Raw genomic sequence first — 22199 nt, forward strand, 5'->3', positions numbered from 1 at the left:
GGTTCTAGCCCCAGGAAGCCTCTGAGCTTGTCCTGGCAGGTTCTGGCATCCTCGGGGCACTTTGTGCTTCTCTTCCGTATAGAAACCATCACGTCACATTATAGTTATTGGTATTTTTTGTCTTTAAACTGAAAATTCCTTGAGACAGCAATCTTTGTATCTCCTGTAGGGCACAGAACCTGGCAGAATTTTCCAAGGAAGCTCTTCCAGGAGGAGGGGAGGAGCCAATAGAGCATGTTAAGGAAGAACGGTGAGGTGTAGGCAGTGATGCTGTGTGCATTCTGTGCGTGGTGAACTGATGTGTGTCTCCAGGAGGCAGACACCACTTACACAGGTGGAGGAGGAGCTAGAGACCCGGGGTCACGGCTCTTTCTAGACCTTTGCTCATGAAGAGGAGGAGAGTCAGGGTTAGGACAGGACCTGAAGGCATCTCTTACTGGGGCCCCCTCCTTGGGAGCTGTTCACTCCTCAGGGCGCCTTTCTCAGCCTGAGAGGCAGCGAGGAGACGGGTAGGTAGTCACCGGCCCTACCTCCAGAGATGGGGGTTTTCAGGCCCCGGCTGCTCCCCGTACCGCACGCTGGCGGGTGTTGCCTCGGGGCATCTGAATGTCTCGGGAGCTGTGGCCGTCCTGCCCCCGCCTCCCGCGCCCCGCCGCCTCTTCACCACCCCTCTTCTCAGCGCCTCTCCTCACTGCCCTGTCCTCTTGACCACCCCTCTTCTCAGCGCCTCTCCTCACTGCCCTGTCCTCTTCACCACCCCCCTTCTCAGCGCCTCTCCTCACTGCCCTGTCCCTGCCTTGTGGCCCTTGTGGCTTTCCTTATCCCTGTTGGCTGCCGTCTTCCGTCCCCTGTGGCTGTTCCCTTTCCTGGGCAGAAAGCCTGGCCTTTGCAGGCCTGGCGGCTGCCCTGCTACAAATGCCACTAGTCTCGAGCTGCCCTGCACCCTGCTGCTCTTGCCTCCCTGCAGCCCTTGTGCTGTCTGCTTCTGGGGTCAGAGCTCTTCAGAGGCAAGAGGGCTTCAGAAGTCTGGTCTTTAGCGTGTCAAGGTTTATAGAGGAAAAGACAGCGGCATTATAGTAGTATTTTAAAGCCGTGAAGCTAAGAATGTCAGGAAATATTTTCTGCTACCTGGTAACTTTATCTGAGTGGTCTTCTATGAGTTGTATGACGTTTTAAAGGTTTTCCAAGGTAGTCTCCTGGTCCTGAAAGTGATCCGAGTTGTATTCTGAAGACCATGGATCAGAGTCCATATATGGACCAGATATTTGTTCTGTTCCCTTTGTGTGGAAACTGCTCAGAGGCTCCATTCATCACAGTCAGGCATTTCTTCGGGTGTCTTACTGTCCAGGGCCTTTTAGTCATAACTTTGGAATTGATAACAGTATTTGAACTGCTCAGAATCATAGTCTGTGTGGATTTATTACACATTGAACCTTTTAGTCAGGCCTTAAAAGGTGAACTGTCAGTGACCCTCAGCTTCATTTGGGCTTCTGGATGCGTAAGCAAAACTGGGGCATAACAGAACTGGCTGTTCTGAGCTTGGTTGCAAAGTGGATAACTGTGCGAGTTACTCACACTGCTTTTCTCTGGAAAACCAGAAAATGCAAGCAGCATTTGGCAGCAGAGGAAACCCAAGGATCCCAGAGTAGAACTTTTAAGCGTTTTTCTGGAGCTGTGGTGTTGTATCCTGAAAATGAGGGATTTTAAAGGAATTTTCTTTTCCCTTATTAAAAGAAATTTACCAAGAAAGAAAAAAATTCCACACAGTTACCCTACCATATTGTTTTTAGTAAGAAAGTGAAATGAGGAATATACTAGAGCAATTTAAAAACAAATGAACCCATTGTCTTTATATTATGCTTATAATGCTGTCATCTCCAGGACTCTGGTTACTTTATATGTTTATATACTGTTTATTTTTACATACCTGTCATCTTAAATGTGTTCTTTGCATCCAAAAATTATTCTGTAAACCTTGTGATGTTGCTGCATTCTGTTCTTTGGACTCCAGTAGTCCATGAAGGCGGTTCAGTTAGCCCTTTGCTCTTTGTGGATCTTGGGTAGAGGACACTGGCATTTTTGACTGTTATAAACATGATGGAGTGCTGTACTGAAAGTGTTGTGCATGTATCACCTTTGATACTTTAAATTATTTCCTTTGGATGAGTTTCTAGCAGTTAGTTTACTAAACCAGAGGGCAGAAACATTTTTAATGGGTTTTGATATAGATTGTTAAATTATTTCCCCCAAATTGTATCAACTTACAGAGCCATCTCTGGTTTCTCTTACCCACCTGCAATAAATCATTAAGTTTTGTTGGGTTAAAAAAAACCTTTTTTTTTACCTGCTAGTTCACCTTATATTGCTTTATATTTCTTTGATAAGTAGTAAAGCTAATCTTTGTTCGAGGGCGTGTTATATTTGCTTTGGGGTTTTTTGCGTTCTTGTGGAAGGGGCAGATGTTATTAGAGTGCAGTCCAAGAGCAGTGACTAGTTAGAGTTAGTGACCTATGACTTTAGCTGTCTTTGTCCAACTCTGGTAAGATGTAGATTAAGGTGAAAAACTTTAATTCGTATACTTATAGATCTAGAAACGGTAGGCAACTGAACTGAATATTTTACAAATTTCATGCATAGAAGTTGATTTTCTTGAAAAGGAAATAGTTACAGGACATCAGACACAAAAACTGAATTGGAGGCTTGTGCAAGATGTTGGTCTTACCCTTGCAAGAAAACGATTGAAACGTTGTAAGCAAGCCGGTGACGTGACCAGGATTCTGGCAGGCTTACTCACAATTCAGTGTTGAGATAACTGAGGCATTGGGATATGCCTGATTGGCCACCTCGGAGTCACAGGAGGTAAAGATTCCATGGGACAGAGATTTAATACATAGCTTTTAGGTGTGAGAATGCTTGACATTTTTTTCCTGAGCACTGTTAATTAAATATTAAACTACATTTGATTTGGAGAAAAGCAAGAGTGGATTCTGGGAACCTGCGGGGAGAGGAAGAGGGTGAGTATGGAGAAGGGTTGGGGAAGAAGATGTATTATGTTTATAAATCAGAAAATCAGGTGAGTGGGAATGATTATGCTTAATATGTTAACCCCCTTTTTTTTTTTTAATATAACATTGTACGTTTTCTATTTCAGATGAATTTACAACTGATTTTCTGGATCGGATTGATCAGTTCAGTTTGCTGTGTGTTTGGCCAAGCAGGTAAAAAAAAAGTTGCCTACTTGTCTGTTCAATATCTTGTATCGCTTTTTGACCACTTTAGATTCCTGGGAAAACCTAAATCGCGCGGTCCTGCTCCTTCAGAAGGCCTCGCAGCAGCCCACCTCTCAGAGTCGAGGGCGGGCGCCTTCGGTGCCTGCAAGGTCCTTTGTCAGGTTCCCCACCCACCACCCAGAGAGACAGCAGGAATAGAAGGCACTACATAGAGACCTTTGGGGGATATAATAGAGTGTGTAAGTGAACACAGAGAAAGCAAAGGCGTGTTACATCTTAGAAGGAAATAAAGTAAATGTGTAGAAGAACAGATTATGAACTATCCACTATTGTCTGAAAAAATGAAAGGAGAAACAGTTGGAAAGATGTTCTTGCTGTTTGATCAGAAGTCTTGCAAAATGTTGGTGTTGTATAGAAGAGGAATTAAGAAATAAAGCTGAAAATGTATTTAATCCTCTTATAAACCATGGTGCACCCAAATCTAGAATAATGGATGTCCAGTTTTTTTGTTCTCCAAATCTCAAAATACACTGCATAGAACAGCTATTTGATACTAGAGATGAAGGAAGTTATTAATAGATTTAAATTACAAAAGACCAACAGTAACATAAAAAACCAAATTATCTGTATGTCAAAACAGTATCAAAAAATAGCTAAATAAGGGTTTAATTTTGCTCACAAGTGTAGAGATCCAGTAAAAATGGTTAAAAACATGATGATAGAAAACTTTGCAAAAGACAAATAGAAAATTTACAAAATAAATGGCCAGGGAAAGTATGGGGGAAAAAAAATGGAGCCTTAAATGACCGACAGTTGATGTTCTTATTTATACCTGTTAAATGAAAAGAAAATCTTCGCATTAAAAAAGGAAATACGGTGTGTGTACACTGCTTGTGAGGATGTGTGTTTGAATGTTATTGCTGGAGAGAGGTTAAAAGTTAATCCTTTTCACCTCCAGTGTTTCTTTTTTTTTAATTTGTGATAAGGAAATTGAGTTTTACTTACATGATAAGTTAAATTGAGTTTAACTTACATGATAAGTTAAACTTATCATGTAAAATTTATCTTTCCATGATAAGAATGGTCATCTGTGTGGGTTCATGTATGTGCATGCATGTGTGTATATGTCGGGCTTATGGCCCACATGAACCATGCGATTAAAAATAATAGAAGTTTTCCCATGTAGGCTACAGTAATACAGTGGCATATGTAATCTTTAAAGCCGTGTTTTTGAAGACTCTGGGATGAAAGAATTAAGTATAAAAAAGTAGTATACAAAATGTATGTCCTCAGTTTCAATTAAGTAATGTCTGTGCGTGCTGCATTGCTATTTTTTGATTAATCTACATAGACAAAAGACTGGGGAAAATATACAAAAAATGTATTTCTTAATGAGCAGGTTTTGGGTGATTTTTACTTCTTTATGCTTTTATGTATTTTCCACATTTTCTATAATGAGCGTGTGTTAGGTTTATAAGCAGAAAACATACATTGGAGACAGTTCATATTAGTGTGTACTACATGGCAGGCATGCTGATTCTTACATGGATTTAAAGAAATACTTGACATACTTTGAACACAGACCTGAGAAATCAAGGAGTTGTGGATAGGATGAATATGGATTTTTCAAGTATTTACCAAACTAAAATGAAGCAGCCTGGTTGGAGGGGGAGTATGGGTGTGGTGGTTATGAGTTAAATGAAAAGAAATAATAGTTTACCCAGTGGTAAGAAAATTCTTGACGACAATGACCAACTTGAGAGAGCCTGGAATTATGTCTTTGGGGGGAAGGACAAGAGCATAGATTAAGGGTACCTAGCCTTTGCTGTAGAAGACGGGAGATAACTCCCTCTTTATTGTTCTCTGCACCAGGGTGATCCAAAATCACCTCTCTGGTGAGTAGGTCTGAGGCAGTTCAGTAACTAGCTTCATAGTATTTCTATGTCATGTACATATATATTGTATTGTCATTGTGATCCTGATCTGTCATTGTTTTCTCTCTTGAACTTAAGTAGCCTAATTTTTCTTTTTCCTAACAGATGAAAACAGATGTTTGAAAGCAAATGCCAAATCATGTGGGGAGTGTATACAAGCAGGGCCAAATTGTGGATGGTGCACAAATTCAGTAAGTCAGATTGATTGTTCAAGCCTTCCCATTCATTCCCTCGTCACTTAGTGTTGCTCAAAACTGTATCCTTGGGAAGTGCTTGGTGTGACTTTTCACTCACTCAGTGTTGATTGAGCAAGAGCCAGCTCTGTGTGTGACCCTGTGTGGTGGTCTGGAGCTGTGCTGCCCCACACAGGGCCCACTAGGCATGTGTGGTGATGTTGAGCACCTGAGAACTGCTGTCAGCCTTCATACATGCCAGAGATCACGGACTTCGTGATTTAAAAAATCATGAAGGTTGAAATGCTCACATTTTGTATATATTATTAATTTCCCCCGTTTTTCCCCCTCAGTGTGGCTGTCAGGAACTTAAAAATACATATGTAGCTCACCTTTGTAGCGTGTGTTATGTTTCTGTTGGACAGCTTCCCAAAAAACTCTAGCCATCTCACTGAACTATTTTAGATTTTCCCTTTTTTATGATGGGAAAGGTATAATTAAATCTGCCTAATTGTGTTTTAATTAAACTAATATACACCTGATTTATATCCTAATAAAAGCCCATTCAGGTTAGGGTTTAAATTTTATTTTTTGTCATCTCTATATATTGCTTAACATGGCACCTTCCACAAGTTAAGTAAATGTTGAATGATTGAATGGACAATGAACATTAAGTTGGAACTGGAGGTAAAGGGGAGTCATTTTGAGGATATGTAATTTATTTACAGAGTGAATAATATCAGAAGGTTGAAGGCTTGTTTGTTTTTTCTCAGGCACCTGAGTAAAAACCCCATGTTCAGATACCTGCATTGTGGCCGTTACTGGTCAAGTATCAGATGTTTCATGTGATTTGACCTGAAAGACAAAATGAGAAGTTTTTGTTATTTCAAAATTTTTCTACTGGCAACTTTCTCTTCTTCAAAAAATGGTGTTCTGGAATTAGTTGGAGACAGTGGAGGAGACAGGGAGTGCCTTGAGTTGTCTCAGACAAGGCTTACTTAACTGAAACCCTAGGTTTTCTTACCTGGAAATTGAGCACGAGCTGCCTCCTTTGTGTTGGCACAAGAATTGGAGAAACTTAAAGCAGTTTCACTTAGATGATTATAAATAAGTGGTACTTGCTGTTCCCAACAATAGCATTCATTTTATGAAGGTTATAGTTTATCTGGGGTTTAGAGTTATCCTAGCCAAATTATTCTTTTACTAATTTAGCCTTTGATCTTTGTGGCACAATTCTTAAATTATTAAAGGTATTTTGGGATATGTTTACTTGAGTTTTGTGATCTGAATTTCCTGGATTGGCTAACATTTGGAAATGGATGGTGCACTGGGCCTGTACTTTCGCAGCATTTTAGGTTTGATCATACATAAAGGGAGGACAGCTTTGAACTTTGAACCATCAGACCTATGGCATTCCCTTCCAGTTGTTTTTCCAAGTACAAAAAGGCTCTCATTTAGTGTTATATTTTCCTTAAAAAAATAACTGATCAAAACTATTGTGTATTCTTTTTTATGAATATCCTCACTTTATGCAGCACCATGAAATCGATAGATAATAAATACCATATAAAACTGAACACAAAGTGACCCTAAATGAAAGGCATTTCCTCATTTTCCTAATGACAAGATTTTAAAAAAAGACTTCTGGCCAACTAAACAATTTTTTGGGGTATATGTGAAATAAATAGCCATTATAAGTACACATTTAAAAATGATATGCACAGATACACATGTATACACTGTTGTTCCCTTTTCTCACATTTATGAAAAACTTATTTAGAATCTTTACATCTTAGGGCTTCTCAGGTGGCACAGTGGTAAAGAATCCACCTGCCAATGCAGGAGTTGAAAGAGATGTGGGTTCGATATCTGGATCTGGAAGATCCTTGGAGTAGGAAATGGCGACCTACTCCAGTGTTCTTGCCTGGGAAATCCCATGGATAGAGGAGCCTGGTTGGCTACAGTCCATGGGGTCACAAAGAGCTGGACATGAGTGAGTGCACACATGTGTGCACACACACACATCTTAAACAGCAGTTTTTTTGCTTTCACTAAAAGTACTTCTGAGTTAGTCATCTGATAAAAATGACGCATTTTTAAAAAATGGTAGTAATGAATATTTTTTAGCTGCTGTTTATTTACCAAGTACAGAAAAGATCCTGGATGCATTATATTAATGCATTTCTAACTCACCATCCTATTATAAACAAGAATATATTTTGTAGCTATTTCTGTTACTTAAAAATTGTAAGTCTTTTTTGTTCTCTTATTCTTTTGGCAAACATTGTATTTTTTTAATTGAGATGTTGATGTATCATATGTATATATAGTCACAATTTTTAAAGGTTCTATTCTGCTTGTAGTTATTATAAAATATTGGCTGTATTCCCTGTGCTGTACAGTATATCCTTTTATTTGGAGGATAATGGCTTTACAGCGTTGTCTTAGTTTCCACTATACAGCAGCATGAATCCGCTATACGTGCACATGTATCCCCTCCCTCTGAAGCCTGCCTCCCACCCCCCATCCCACCGCCATAGTCCTCTCGCAGAGCGCCGAGCTGAACTCTGGGGGCACAGCGGTTTCCCTGAGCCTTTTCACACACCACACACGGAGCGTCTGTGCCAGCGCTGCTCTCGCGTCCGTCCCTCCCTCCCTCCCTCCCCCCTCCCCCGTGTCCGCAGCTCCGTTCTCTGCGTGTGCATCTCTGTTCTTGGAGGTAGGTTTCTATTTCCAAACCCTGGAAATAGGGTTATCTGTACCATTTTTCTAGATTCCACATAAAACCCATTTTAAAAATTTTAAAATCACATCACTACTGGAAGTTTTACCCCACACCACAAGTACCGTTTACATAGCATTACCATTTTTTGTTTTTAAACAATTCACCCAATAGAAATACATTCTGACCCTGTTATAAAATCACTTGCTATTTTTTTTTTAGTTAATTTTAAAAGGCTTTTTTCTATTAATAACCAATAGTTTTTTTTTTTTTTTTTAACTTCCAAGAATACTTAGTAAATCTGTGGTAAATTTCTTGGTCTCCTTTTTAAAAAAGGTTTTGGGCTCATATGTTTTTCCTAGTATTGAGTTGTTCAAATATCATGAAGGAAAATGCTATCTAATATGAAAGACTTCTAAGAATTTTTCTAAGGGAAATTTTGGGAAAAGTATTTGTCTATTATTTGGATATATTTATTATTAATAATTCTTAACCCTGCTGAATAATTTCACAAAAAAATTTCTTTGAGTAGATACTCTGAACATGAAACAGTTAAAATATACACTTAAGTCCTACTAAATATTTCTAAAATAATATAGTACTAGTTATATATTAGTAACAAAGGTACTACCTTCACGGAGAAATGTTTTTGTTTTGTTTATTATGGTTAGATGAAGGGAACAACATTTTGGTTAAAACCAGAGACAAAGTACATTAGACATGTTACCTGATTTTTGCAATTTAATTGGTTATTTGCAATTATATAAAAGGTTTGACCATTTTATATCATATTTATAGCTATATTTTATATGTCATTTAGACATTTTTACAAGAAGGTATGCCTACATCTGCTCGATGTGATGATTTAGAAGCCTTAAAAAAGAAGGGCTGTCATCCAAATGACATTGAAAATCCTAGAGGCTCCAAAGATATAAAGAAAAATAAAAATGTAACGAATCGAAGCAAAGGAACAGCAGAGAAGCTGCAGCCAGAAGATATCACTCAAATCCAGCCACAGCAGTTGGTTCTGCAGTTACGATCAGGTATGGAAATCTGATTCTAGGAGTGCCTTTGGGTCCACTTGAGCTTCCAGACAACTTTATATATGTTTCTGTTGAGAAATGTTGAGTATGTTAACTTTTAGAAATTTTTTGAATTTTTTGCAGGTATAATTTGTCAGACCATGTACCTGACATTTGCCTAATGTCCAAAGTAAATTCTGTTAAAGATTCAGAAAGTATTATTAATAGATTTAGTGGGTTTTTCAAAAATAAAAATATCCATCTTCTGGTGTAACTATATAACATAAAGATAACATTTTAATCTATTTTTTCCTTTGTTTTTGTACACTACTGTTAAAATATTAAGGTTTTCATAAGAATCTGTAGCAGTCCTGCATCTGGAAAAAAGAAAAAATATGCCCCGTTCTCTTCTAATCTCCAGCCCCTTCCACCCAGGACTCACGTGTGCCCTCCCCACCCCCTCCCCGTTGCCCTCTCTTCAGCCTGGTGCCTCTAGACCTGCTCTGCCAACCTCTGCTGGCACCTGAAACTGCCAGGCCTGATGGACCCTCGGCAGGCCTTTTTTTCCCCTTTATTTAACTCTGCTGTACATGTGATGCCTTTGAGCTTCTTGACATGTTTCTTTTTGGCTTCTGCGATAAGGCTTCTGCTTTCCTTCTTATCTCTTGCCAGTGCCTTCCAGTCTTCTTTCTGTGTCTTTTTTCTTCCTTCCTCTTTGTAATCCACTTAACTGGGCTTTCCTCTCATGGTTTTGAAACCCTTTGTGTGCTATAACACAGACTTTTTTCTCTCAAGCTCCAAACACAGTTACCCAACTGCCTACTAGAAATCTATATAGAGAAAATCTGCAAGTTAAAAACGAAATGACCTTTTACCCAGACCTCTTCCTACTCTCTTCCTACTCGAGTGTTTTCTGATGCATTTCAACTCACACCTCTGGTACATCTCTTCTGTGTCCTTATTGGTTTCATATCTGTATCCTCTTTTTTTCCCCTATAATTTCTTAACAAGTTTGTCTCTTTAATCATCTTAAAACTTTTCATCAGGTTTTCTTAAGTGAAAATCAGATTACTTTATTCATTGCACGCAGTGCATCCCGTAAACAGAGAAGAGTCTCGCTTGACAGCGTCAGTCTCTAATAAAACGCCCGGAGTGTCCTGTGGTGTGCCTGCCTCACCCACCCCATCCAGTTTGTGTTGTTCCTATCTGTTTTCCTTTGTCGTAGTTAGCAACCCACTATTTGCCTGTCTTGCCCACTGTAGATTGGGAATGCTGTCTTTTTCATTATCCCTGGGGCCTGGCATTTTAAATATTTGTGAATAAAAAGAGTACACAGCAATTGATTGAATTCCCTATGGAATGCCCTGGCTTTTGTAAAAACTACGTGAATAATATGGTTTACTCTATAGTGTTGACCTTATCAATCTGATTTACTTGGCTTTTCCATTTGCTTTTGATTGCTGGCAAGCTAGTTTTCTAATCTCTGATTAATTAGGGGAGCCACAGACATTCACACTAAAATTCAAGCGGGCTGAAGACTATCCCATTGATCTCTACTACCTCATGGACCTCTCCTATTCCATGAAAGACGACTTGGAGAATGTGAAAAGTCTGGGAACAGATTTGATGAATGAAATGAGGAGGATCACTTCAGACTTCCGAATTGGTAGGAATTTTGAGAAAATAATTTTCATTTTTGTAAATCTTAGCTGTTTTATTCTTCACTACATAAATGTGAGATTAGGAGGCTAGGTTTTAGCTTTTTCTTTCTGAGAGGACTGATACTCCTGTCACATGGCTAATGATTTTTCTGCCTCCTTGTTCCTCTCTCACTATAAAAAAGAAAGAAAGAGTCAGTCGTGTCTGACTCTCGGTGACTCTGTGGACTGTAGCCCGCCAGGTTCTTCTGTCATGGAATTTCCCAGGCAAGAATATTGGAATGAGTTTCCATTCCCTTCTCCAGGCGATCTTCCCGACCCAAGGATGGAACCTGGATCTCATGGATTGCAGGCAGATTCTTTACCATCTGAGCCACCAGGGGAGCCCTTCTTACTGGCTGCCATGTTATTTGACACACATTACACCACATAGAGAATAAACTGCATGTTTGTTGTTACAGGAGTTTACTCATTCATTTGTTGATCTTATAAACATGTTGATTACTTAGAGTTGATTTTTTTAATGCAGTTTAACCATCCACCCTCCATCCTCACTGCATGTGCGTTTTCCTCCACAGGGTTTGGTTCTTTCGTGGAGAAAACTGTGATGCCTTACATTAGCACAACACCAGCTAAACTCAGGAACCCTTGCACAAATGAACAGAACTGCACGAGCCCATTTAGCTACAAAAATGTGCTCAGCCTTACTGATAAAGGGGAAGTATTTAATGAACTTGTTGGTAAGCAGCGCATATCTGGAAATTTGGATTCACCAGAAGGTGGCTTTGATGCAATCATGCAAGTCGCAGTTTGTGGAGTGAGTGCATTCTTTCTCTACAGGGGATATTATTTGTGTGGAATTTAAGTGTGATTTTTCTGTCAGAAAATATTACCTTAATTTCTGTACTATACTGATTAATCCCTTAAATTCCCTCCCAACTGCAAGTGGTTTAAAAAAAAGCATAGTTAATCTGGGTTTTAAAAGCCAAAATGCTCACCATTTGAAACAGTGGGGCAGCGTAGCTTTAGCTGGTGTCCTGGGTTTTTTAAGGAGGCTCAGGGTACCCTGGCTTTCAGCTTTGTGACTGAGATGGTATTAGGGTTATCTGAGACGTCACCAGGAACATTAAAAGTGCTCAAATAGATTGTGTGTCAGGCACCATTTTCCTTTGGTTAGTTTTCTTCTGCTTATCTTTGAGAGGCATCTTCCCCATGTCTTAGTAATTTAAAAAGAAAGTTTTAAGTCCTAGTGTGAAAGCTGTATATATTCTGAGAAGTCATATAATGTTTGCAATTTTAATTAGAAGATTTTCAACGACAGTAAGCTGATCCTCCATTGGACTGGTGCTTAGAATTTTTGACTCATTTACCAACCCAAAATTTTAGGTGACCTTTTAATGATGTAGCTGAGGACAGAAGTAGAAAACACTGTGAGCTAGATGAAGTTTTATCTGTCTCATTTCCCCCCCCTTTTTCCTTACAGTACCCCTGTTCCCTAAAACACCTTTCTCTTCCGGATGCTTCTTAATGGTTACTTTTCAACCAAGTTTTAGTATGCTCTTTGATACCCAAGATGATGATATAATACAGTGCTTGAGATAACAGTCTTTAGACTATTAGGACAAAGCTTCAAATGTTCCCATCACTGCTCATCCACTAGGCAGTTTCCTTCTCCTTAAGAGATAATAACAGGTACACCTTAGGAAGTTTAAATACGGTAATCCATAGATAGTGCAAGTAGCCAACAAACAGTTAACAACTGTATTATAGTCAGTCTTGACTTTTCATCAGGGTAGATGCAGTTTAAGGATAGTCTCCACTTTTAAAGGGGAAGAGTAGTTTTCCAGGCAGTGCTTAGCTTGATGCCTGTTTCCTCTCCAGCCATTCATTTGTGATCCCGCTAGAAGCTCATATGGAGAAAGCATTCTTTGCGCTGTCTCTGCCTGAACCTCAGCCTTGAGATTAAAACAGGCCATGGTATCCTGGCCGCTGCTCTCTGCTCCCTGTGCTGACTGAGAGTAACTGTTCCACTTACTTCTCTAAATGCAGAAGAGACATATTCCGGTTGGTCTGCCAGCATGAATAAACTTAATTCTTGCCTTCAAGGATTTTATAGTCTTAGGAAGATATATACAGATGTATGGAGTAAATAAAGACAGATGATTGTAAAATTACCATTCAACAGGATTTTACCACCACTTTAAATTTTTTGCTGAATAAGGTGGAGAATAAAATAAATGAACAAACAGTACTGATGGATTAAAAGGGGTGGAATTAAGCAGGATCAACTCTGAAGAAAATGCTTTTTATTAGAATTAAAAAGGGGAGGCTTTTTTAATATGGTGGCTGATAAAGGGAGTATGTGCTCCAGAAGGTGGAGTAGGTATGGATGGGAAGGGGAGATAACAGTGTTTAGATAAAGTTGGGTGTGGGCTGAGACGTTTTCGTTTATTCATTAAGCACCTAGTAGAGATAAGATGATGCACAAAACCAGATGTGGTCCCTGCCCTGTGTGGAGTGTAGCTACCTTTTAGTGGGGATAAGGACATTGACTTTAAAAGGTAGTTTTTAAAAAAAGAGCTGAGACAGACAGCTAGGCAAGGTGAAGTGTTACAGTGAGGCAGGGGCGTTTTATTCAGCGGGCTCAGTGCCTTTATCAGCGAGGATGTTATTAGCATTGTGAAAAGAGAAAATACAGAATTAAGTTGAAAGTATAGTGGTAGCCTGTATAAAGATTAAAAGATTTAATCTTTGCTGAATTTCTGTAGGTAGTATTTTAAAACTGAAATCCTTTTCTTTTCAAGTCCCTGATTGGTTGGAGGAATGTGACACGGCTGCTGGTGTTTTCCACGGATGCTGGGTTTCACTTCGCTGGAGATGGGAAACTTGGTGGCATCGTTTTACCGAATGATGGACAGTGTCACCTGGAAAATGATGTGTACACAATGAGCCATTATTACGTAAGTGCTTAGCGCCTTACATATTCAGTGGATTTGGGTTTTTAGAGTATTATGGGTAATGGGCTTGTGGGTTTTTCAGGATTGGGGTTTTGTTATTTTGGTAAGTTGGGCCCTGACCTAATGTGCAGGAAAGCTTTGTTGCTGTTCTGATGCTGTGGCTTTGTGCCTGCTTCTGCGTAGCTGAAGGCCTGGTGGTGAAGGGAGCTGCTGACTCCTGGCCCTGCACCCCAGCCCAAAGCTCTGTCTCCTCTCACTCGGTCCATCAAGGAGTACCAAGTTTGATACTATGTCTAAACAAATCATTTGTATAGTCTTACACTCCTTGTCTTATTTATATATGATTTAAGAAAGTAGGCATCCTGCCTCTACTGAAAATAAACATGGGCAGTTTATTCAAGGTCTGCAAGAAACCTAAACCTTGCTGAATCTTGGTCTTTTTCTTAGTGATAATATAACCTTTAATTATGGCAATTCTTCAATTTCATTGTTCTGACATTTAATATACATAGATAATCTTTTAAAAATCTTTTTTATTGAAATTTTTATGCACACTAAAGATAAAAAAGGATCAGAAACCCACTAGACAGCACCTAGTTCAGCAATAATTTGTGTTGTTTCAGGCAGTCTTGTGTAAGTAATCCAGATATATCTGCAAATCATTATTTTCAGAAAGTTTTGAAAAACTGGAGTATATTGGATATAATTACATACTAAATTTTATTACTTAATTTCTTAGGATTATCCTTCTATTGCTCACCTTGTCCAGAAACTAAGCGAAAATAACATTCAGACGATTTTTGCAGTTACTGAAGAATTTCAGCCTGTTTACAAGGTAAATATATACTTGTGAGATCAAAATAGGAACACATTTCTAGATCCTTATTGTTTAGTCATCAAAGGCAAAATGATATGTCTGAATTGAAATGTGGGAAAATGTCATCAGATAGGCTAGATTTTACAAATGTGGTATTTTAATTACATTGCAAAACTAGTTTTTAGGTCTGACTCCTTATTTAGGATATATATCTAGAAATGGTTTTTAAAAATAAATAGTAGGCACTCAGTAGATGCTAATTAGTCAGATTTTATAGGTTTTATCTTTTAATTGCAGGAACTGAAAAATTTGATCCCTAAGTCAGCGGTAGGAACATTATCTGCAAATTCCAGCAATGTGATTCAGTTGATCATCGATGCGTACAATGTGAGTGCATTCTAAGTAAGATCTGTTTTGGGCAGTACCCTGTTGAGAATACTTTGCTTAAAAATAGTAAAACTCCTTTCATACACAATTTAGCAGGCCCCACAAGACAATGTAAAACTTGTATGTAAAATTCTGTATGTGGAGGAAAAACTCATTTTCTTACAAAAATGTGTTTGCAAGGCAAAATAAAAGGCATGGCGGGGGCTGGATTTCTAAATTCTGTTTGAATGTCATTAAGTAATAAGTCTCCTTTTTGGAAAACAAGTATGAAACAACTTTCATTTAGATTTATAGGATTACCTCAGTCTTCTGTACTTCCCTTCATTTTATAGATTCATTGATTTTGATGAATTGTGCCAGAAAAGCCTTTTATTTTTTTCTAATTCTTCTCTTGCCATATTTTCAGGGTACATAGTTCTCTGTTCTCAAGTGGTACACACACAGTCATATGTGCATGTACTATAAAATATATATGAATGCATACATGACTTATTAAAGTAAGATTTATAAGATTTTTACCCCATGTGGAAGGAAGTTGAAATTAAAAGAGGAATTGTTCATCTCGAGTTTAGTTCCGAGTACTTTAGGGATACTCATTAAGCCTTGGTCAGTAACTGTTGTAAGTCATCAGAGGCCTTTGTAATACAACTGTAACCATCCTGTGCTGCATACACCAGCTCCAGCCCTTCGACAAGTTGAATTTTATTTTCTACTTCATGCCAGGGGGTTACAGAATGTTTTGGAAAGACCCTACTCAGATTTTTACAGACTTTCTAGATTCTGGTTTTTCCCTGTCACCCCCATAGTCGTTCTGTCTTTACAGCATATCTTAATGCTTTCCTAACTCCATCTGTTGGGCTTCCCTGGTGGCTCAGAGGTTAAAGCGAGTGGTGTGACCAGGACTGAGCTCTCCGCTGCAGCCTTCTCCATTTGTCCTGCGCCCTCTGCTGTTCTACAAAAGCACTGGCTTGAATCCTCCCACTCTGGGTTTTCTTTCTTTGAGGGAGTGGGGGCAGGCCTGCAATGGCCCCTAAGCAGATTTATTTCCAGCCTGTGTAGTAGGTTATTTACCTCTGTCCTTCGTGAGCTGAGGCTTCCCTGATGGCTCAGACGGTAAAGAATCCGCCTGCAGTGCAGAAGACCCAAGTTTGATCCCTGAGTTGGAAAGATCCCCTAGAGAAGGGAATGGCAACCCACTCTAGTATTCTTGCCTGGAGAAATCTATGGACAGAGGAGCCTTGTGGGCTATAGACCATGGGGCTACAAAGAGACATGACTGAGCGACTAACGCTAGTGAGCTACAAGTGGCAGGGCAGAGGAGAGTGTGTTGCCAGTGGGGAAAGAAAGTATTCTTTGTTCTTAGAACTCTTCATAATTAATATTAGGCCTCTGTGCTGTGTCATCATTAAAATTTTAACTAAATACTCTTTTCAGTTGTGTACATTATTTTGAATAATTGGTTATTTATTTGAGCCCATTTCTCTGGGTTTTGTGTTTTCTAGTCACTCAAGATTAGGCTTGCAGTATTTAAATAATACTGTTTTAACAGCTCATTTTATCCACTGGATTTATGAATTCAACTTGTTTTATAGTATCATTTGTTTGCCTTTCCTCTTATTAGTCTTTCTTTTAGTCCCTTTCTTCAGAAGTCATTTTGGAAAACAGCAAATTGCCGGAAGGAGTAACAATAAATTACAAGTCTTACTGCAAGAATGGGGTGAATGGAACAGGGGAAAATGGGAGAAAATGCTCTAATATTTCCATTGGGGATGAGGTATGTTTCATGAACATTTTTCTGAAGTAAAAGAAAAAGCTTACTTGTTTATAAGCAATTTAGCTTATAATTTGAGAAACAGTTAAATATAACTTGAGTAGCTTTTTGAAAAATTTTTAGTAGATTTAAATTGCTTAGTTTTTAACTTATCTTCTTGTTTTCCTTTTAAGGTTCAGTTTGAAATTAGCATAACTGCAAATAAATGTCCAAATAAGAACTCTGAAACCATTAAAATTAAGCCTCTGGGCTTCACTGAGGAAGTGGAGATTATCCTTCAGTTCATCTGTGAATGTGAGTGCCAGGGTGAAGGCATCCCAGGAAGCCCCAAGTGCCACGACGGCAACGGGACCTTCGAGTGTGGGGCCTGCAGGTGAGCGGGGGCGCGCACGGTCTCGGGGCATGGCAGCTGGGACATCCGGAGGCCGTCTGAGCTTCCCGGAATCTCTGTGGGAGCAGATGAATTACTCTGCCAACTACTGTTGCTCACCACAAGATCAATTTGTTGGTCTTGTGTGTGTGCTTTATAGAAAGCTCTTCTCTGCCTTTTTTCCTTTAGGCAGACTACTTTTTATTCTAAAATAAAAGCTTTTGTAGCCATCTAAGATGTTACTTAACAAATGTTTATGGTAGCATTTGGGTTTTTCTCTCATGATAGCAATCTGAACTCTGTAGAGCTCAGTAAGCTTATAGAAAATAATAGTGATTTTATATGGGAACTGGAATTAGGAATTAATAAAGGATGTTCACTTGTTATTACATGTACTTCTGCATTGTTGGAATAATTTTAATTCATATATTTGTAAAATTAAGAAAGCACTATTTTTAGAACATAGAATCTACTACTAACAGAACTTAAGTCAAATTAGTTTTAATTTTTATACTATAAATCTTCCTATTTCATCTTTCTCCTATTTTTTTAGAACAGGAGAGAAGACTATTTTGATTCAACTGTCAGCTCCCAAATGACTAGGCTTTGAAGGGTTTTTAATCATGAGGAAAATTAATGACTATTTTGCCATCATTTACTAGCTTTCTATTCTAAACAACAAAATGTTACATTTGTTATTTTCCATGTCATATCCTGAGTTGTATAGATACATTTTTAGTAAAATATTATCTGAAAGATCTTGAAAATGTTTTGCCTTCTTTTTGTGTATTTACCAGATACTGTATTATACCAGTGTGTATAAGCACTATAAAAAGTGTCTGAAAAGTCTGAATCCTTAAATTTATTTTTAAACATTATGGTAGTTACATTTTTAAATGATACTTTTAGTATGGTTTTCAACTTCCATGTACTTTTTGGGCTGTGTTTTTATCAGTTCAGTCGTTCAGTTGTGTGTTTTTATACTTTTTAGTATAAAAATTGGGTATAAACATTTAGTATAAAAATTGGGCAAATAATAGTAAATGTAATATACAGCATATCCTTTGGAAACATACCACACTCTTTAAAAATAAGTTTATCCTTTGTTTCCAAATGTTGTGTTTACCTGTTCATTGCTAGATTGTATTTTCATTTTGATCAGAATGGTTACTTTCCTAAAGAGGAATTTGTTCCTAGGCCCCTGTGTAGACTCCGTGTGGACTTGAATGGCTGTGTGTGTGTGTACACATGTACATATGTACACTTCTGTGACACATATTATATAATTGCAGTCTGAAGATAATGTTTATAGTTTTATTTCCTCTCTTTCTCACCACTTGTTACTTTCAATTCTTTTTGTGTGACTGAAATTTTGGATTCTTTGTTCAGGTGCAACGAGGGACGTGTCGGGAGACACTGTGAATGTAGCACAGATGAGGTGAACAGCGAAGACATGGATGCCTACTGCAGGAAAGAAAACAGTTCAGAAATCTGTAGCAACAATGGAGAGTGTGTCTGTGGACAGTGTGTGTGTAGGAAGAGGGACAATACAAATGAAATTTATTCTGGCAAATTCTGCGAGTGTGATAATTTCAACTGTGATAGATCCAATGGCTTAATATGTGGAGGTGAGAATGGGTCTGAAAGTGGTTATAAAATGTGGTCCTGTCTAATATAATGAAACATGTTGCACGTTCGCTTAGTGAATAAATAGAAAAGGGGCACCATTGAGGGCCACTCCCTCCTGTGGATACTTTCTTACATATTCTTGCTTGTTTTCATTTTTCAGTGTTGTGATTATATTGTTACCACTGTTGTGAGAAATGAGATTTTTAATTGCAGGAAATGGTGTTTGCAAGTGTCGAGTGTGTGAGTGCAACCCTAACTACACCGGCAGCGCCTGTGACTGTTCTCTGGATACCACTTCCTGCATGGCCGTGAATGGACAGATCTGCAATGGCCGCGGCGTCTGCGAGTGTGGTGCCTGTAAGTGTACAGACCCCAAGTTCCAAGGGCCAACCTGTGAGATGTGTCAGACCTGCCTTGGAGTCTGTGCTGAGCATAAGTAAGTATTTCTCAGTTGCTTGAAATAGGTGATTGCTCACTGTTCGCCTGTGTATGAACACACGGTCCATAGAACAGTGCTAATACTAGGCCACGCTGTAAATAAAGTATCTGTCACATTGAAGCCCACTTTTTAAATCTAAAAATTCTCAATCGCTAGTGTTTGCACATGATAGTGAATTGTATCCTATGAGGGTGGTGGTACCATTATTTCAACCTGAATTTTGTATTTAATTGAATCCATGTGGTAACCTTTGTTAAATTAGTATTACCAATTGCTAATTAATTTATTTACTGCCTTTTGACTAAATAAAATGGAAGGTTTTGTCCCTTGCAGAAAGAACCATAATACCAGCAATACATTTCAAAAGTTATTTTGGCTTTATATTGTATATTTCATATCTGATAGGGCTAGTTTTAGCTTACTACTGTTATTTCTTTTGGAGGATTTTAGTTTGGGCTGTAATAAATCTGTAATTTCACTTAGGAAGCTAGCGTCTTTATGTTTAGTTTTCCCACCAAGAAATGTCATATGTTTTTTCATTTATTCATATCTTCTTTCATCTCTCTTGGCCTAATTTGGTCAAATTTTGAGTCTAGCACAGAAAATAATCTTTAAGCAAATATTATTATAAATAATAAATATAATCATTTGCATTTTAACAGAGAATGTGTTCAGTGCCGAGCCTTCAATAAAGGAGAGAAGAAAGACACATGTGCTCAGGAATGTTCACATTTCAACATTACCAAGGTTGAAAATCGGGACAAATTGCCCCAGCCAGGCCAGGTGGATCCCTTGTCCCACTGTAAGGAGAAGGACGTTGACGACTGCTGGTTCTACTTCACATACTCCGTGAATGGGAACAATGAGGCCACTGTTCATGTTGTAGAGACTCCAGGTAGAAATCTGATCATTTCAAAGTTTTTTGCATTTTCTTTTATATCTTTCTGCTGCTTAGAGCTTTTGGCAGTTCCCCTCTATCCCTGGGTTGGGAAGATCCCCTGGAGAAGGGAAAGGCTACCCACTCCAGTATTCTGGCCTGGAGAATTGGATGGACGGTCCATGGAGTCGCAAATAGTCAGACATGCCTAAGCGACTTTCACTCACTCAGATCTAGGAACAGCTTCCAGCTACTTTACATGACTACTTTACATTCAAGTTGGGGCATTTTGAATCTCTTCAAGCTTAAAAGAGTATTTAATTAACTATAAGAAATAAGGGAAAGAGAAAGCAAATTTTATGTTATGGAGAGTTTGAAGAGTAAATGCAGTAACCCATATAAAGCCCTTAGCACAGTGCCTGATAGAAGGTACTCAGTAACATCATTACTAGTGATATTTTTAATAGCAGCTTGATTTAGGCTTGGGCACTGGGAAAGATAATTTGTTAAAGGGTATTATATGGCATGAATTTGTTCTGCTTTTCAAGAGATGAATCATTTTTATCTTTTTTTTTTCTGGGAACTTTTAATACGTTCTTAGAATTTTCTACATTTGTGATTATTATTGGAATGTAAGTTTTCATTTCTCTAGGATAAATGTTAGGAATTGGGGAGAGGGCATATATTTAACTTCAAAAGAAACAGCCAAACTTTTTTAAAGCCTCTGTTGTTATTTTGCATTTTCAGGTATGTGTATTTCACATACTGTTTTTTGAAGACCAGAAGCTTAAATTTTACCAGGTTTTTCTTTTGTAGATCTCGTTTCTTACTATGTTAGAACTCTCTTCATAACTCAGCTTCATAAGTATTTTTCTCCTGTGTTTTCTTCTGAAAGTTTTAGTTTCTGGCTTTGCATTTAGGTTCATAACGTATTTTGAGCTGCTCTCAGTATCTGGAGTGGAGGTCCAGTTATTTGTAGGTAGATTTCCAGCAGTTCTTGTACCATTTCTGGAAAAGGCTGACCTCTCTCCACTTTGGGTGAAAATAAGATGACCGTAAGTGTGTGGGCCTGTTTCTGACTTTTGATTCTGTTCCATTAATTTAGGCATCTGTCCCTTAGCCAATACCACACTGTCTCAATTACTGTTGCTTAACGGCTAGTTTTGGTAATGTAAGTTGTCCAACTTTTTTTTTCCTGAAAGTGTTTTTGAGACACTTTGCTAGTTCTCCTACTTCTTTGTAAATTTTAGAATTCACTTGCTTGATATCCCACACATGTCCTGCCAGGATTTTGATTGGGATAATATTGAGTTTATAGATCAAATTGGGAGAGCATTGACATCTTCTAATCAATGAACATAGATAAAATCTCTCCATTTATTCAGGTCTTGAACTTTTTTAAAAATCAGATCAGTCGCTCAGTCGTGTCCGACTCTTTGCGACCCCATGAAACGCAGCACACCAGGTCTCCCTGTCCATCACCAACTCCTAGAGTTCACTGAGACTCACATCCATCGAGTCAGTGATGCCATCCAGCCATCTCATCCTCTGTCGTCCCCTTCTCCTCCTGCCCCCAATCCCTCCCAGCATCAGAGTCTTTTCCAATGAGTCAACTCTTCGCATGAGGTGGCCAAAGTACTGGAGTTTCAGCTTTAGCATCATTCCTTCCAAAGAAATCCCAGGGCTGATCTCCTTCAGAATGGACTGGTTGGATCTCCTTGCAGTCCAAGGGACTCTCAAGAGTCTTCTCCAACACCACAGTTCAAAAGCATCAATTCTTTGGCTCTCAGCCTTCTTCACAGTCCAACTCTCACATCCATACATGACCACAGGAAAAACCATAGCCTTGACTAGACGAACCTTTGTTGGCAAAGTAATGTCTCTGCTTTTGAATATGCTATCTAGGTTGGTCATAACTTTCCTTCCAAGGAGTAAGCGTCTTTTAATTTCATGGCTGCAGTCACCATCTGTAGTGATTTTGGAGCCCAGAAAAATAATCAGTATTCAGTAATTTTTAGCATATAAATCTTGTACATGTTTTATTAGGTTTATATATAGGTATTTCGTGATTTTGGTGCTATTGTAGATAATACTATTTTCTGAGGTTCAGTTTCTAATATATAGAAATCCGTTTTGGTATAATTCATAGAAATACATGATTTTTACTTACTGACCATGTACCTTATGATCTTGTAAACTTATCTGTTACTTCC

General features: G+C 38.6%; 1 protein-coding gene across 4 annotated transcripts in view; it reads left to right on the forward strand.

Moving 5' to 3' along the window:
- The window catches only part of ITGB1 (integrin subunit beta 1), a 43791-nt gene that overhangs the window by 14303 nt on the left and 7289 nt on the right, over positions 1-22199 (forward strand). For all 4 annotated transcript variants that reach the window (XM_025000308.2, XM_025000309.2, XM_005214148.5 and 1 more), the window contains 13 exon segments: positions 3152-3218; positions 5270-5355; positions 8880-9102; positions 10577-10747; positions 11318-11556; positions 13544-13699; positions 14436-14531; positions 14811-14900; positions 16534-16674; positions 16845-17044; positions 18431-18669; positions 18884-19106; positions 19772-20004. In XM_025000308.2, coding sequence (XP_024856076.1) covers positions 3152-3218; positions 5270-5355; positions 8880-9102; positions 10577-10747; positions 11318-11556; positions 13544-13699; positions 14436-14531; positions 14811-14900; positions 16534-16674; positions 16845-17044; positions 18431-18669; positions 18884-19106; positions 19772-20004 — 2164 coding nt within the window.

The sequence above is a fragment of the Bos taurus genome, chromosome 13, assembly GCF_002263795.3.
Source record: "Bos taurus isolate L1 Dominette 01449 registration number 42190680 breed Hereford chromosome 13, ARS-UCD2.0, whole genome shotgun sequence".
Classification (NCBI taxonomy): Eukaryota; Metazoa; Chordata; class Mammalia; order Artiodactyla; family Bovidae; genus Bos; species Bos taurus.